This window comes from Fulmarus glacialis, unplaced genomic scaffold (genome assembly GCF_000690835.1).
Source record: "Fulmarus glacialis isolate BGI_N327 unplaced genomic scaffold, ASM69083v1 C13822129, whole genome shotgun sequence".
NCBI lineage: Eukaryota > Metazoa > Chordata > Aves > Procellariiformes > Procellariidae > Fulmarus > Fulmarus glacialis.
Genome location: NW_009241996.1, coordinates 1 through 1,570, shown reverse-complemented (window position 1 = coordinate 1,570; position 1,570 = coordinate 1). Strand labels below are relative to the sequence as shown.

General features: G+C 42.2%; 1 protein-coding gene across 1 annotated transcript; it reads right to left on the bottom strand.

Annotated features, from left to right (window-relative positions):
- Positions 1-615: 615 nt before the first annotated feature.
- Positions 616-1,445, bottom strand: NUP62CL (nucleoporin 62kDa C-terminal like; the record flags this gene model as incomplete). The annotated part of the gene is made up of 4 exons (XM_009586320.1): positions 616-647; positions 747-871; positions 994-1,043; positions 1,301-1,445. Coding segments are annotated over 4 exons (352 nt in total), but the record flags the coding sequence as incomplete, so codon positions are not given.
- Between the last annotated feature and the right edge of the window lie 125 nt (positions 1,446-1,570).

Genomic DNA, 1,570 nt, shown 5'->3' with positions numbered 1-1,570 from the left:
GCTTCAACTGAGCATCTATGTTTTCAGCCAGTTTATAGCTGCAAAACGCATGGGAACCAAGGACAGCATATTTAAAGTGAACTTCAGAAGACCTGCTCCCAGTCACACCAACTCTGGGCAATCAGAATTAGCTTCCACGCCTTTCAACCAAGGCTGACAGATACGTGGGAACAGCACCATGAAAGGCATTCTATCACACAGATGAAGTAACTCCTAACTTCTTTCTCTCTTGATAGATACATGGAGACAGACAAGCAACAGTTTGGAGGGCTTTCTGGAAGGTTTTGTCAGAATTGAAGGAACCAGCTAGTCCGGATTCTTCAAGATTCATCTCTCTTGAACCAGACAAACACTTCTTTTACTTACCCTGCTACCATTCAACACTTAAGGCTTACAAGGATGCTCAAGCCACACATAGTGCATTCTGCTCTCATCACTTCTATCACTAAATAATCACTAATTTTCAGAGATTATGCCAAAATTAGTAACCTTCTCCCAGACAGCTGATTAGACCAACATCCAAAGAGCTTTTCATGCTGATTCAAGGGCCGCCAGTCACAACTTCCCTGTTTCTAACGCATAAAACCTAAGTTGCCACGCATAAAACAGGATTACATATTTGACAAAGGCCGTTGATAGTTCAATATTGTCATGCATCCCAACTCAACTTCTTGCTGATTGATCATCACCACAATTAGCCTGCTCATCACATGTTCCAAGAAGATTTTTCCCTTACGTCCTCTCCCGTTCTTCATCTGCATGCTGCAAGTAGATAGTCCCACTCTGTTCCTTCACAGACTCTTCCAGAGGGGTCAACAAGTCCTCAAGCTCTTTCTGCTGTGACAGAATGAAGTCTAGCTCCTGATCCAGTCTGAAAAGAGAAAATGTTAACTACCCTACTTAGAGATTACAGACATTCTAGATCTGCCATACCACAACGCAAGAAGATGCAAAAAAGAAACAAAATCATTTCAAGCGCTCACAGTTCCGTACCTCTTCTGATCAAGCTTCACTTTCTCTACTTCTCTGTGTAATGAAGTAATCTGGAAACAGAAGACACTTAATTGTACTAAGAAAATTACTTGTTACCATAGTGTAAACTCACAGAACAGATTTTTCCAAGCTTCAAAGCCTAAAGACCAGAACAGACATACAGCGAGTCTTTCACAAGCATCAGATATAATTCACATCTGGTTTTTTGCAAGTAGAAAGTCCCACTAGATGGCTTGCTGCATCTGTAACACTGAAGGCCTTTAAGGATCTAAGCAAGCAAATCAGGTTACACTGGATGTCACTGTACCTTCTCTCCATTCTCTATCAGCGTCCGATCCCAGGCATTAACTTGCGTAGCTTGATGGAGAAAGTGTTTCTCTTGGTCTTCCAGTTCCAGACTCCACTTATTTATCAAACTCTCTAGCTGGGCATAAGTCATCACTGGAGGTGCGCTGAGAGGAAGTGCGAGACAGTACAGAACACAAGATCAAAAACCAAAATATAAACATGACAACACTCATTTCCCCTTCCTCCACCAGATACCAGCATTAATACTGCCTCTTGCCTGAGTCGCAAA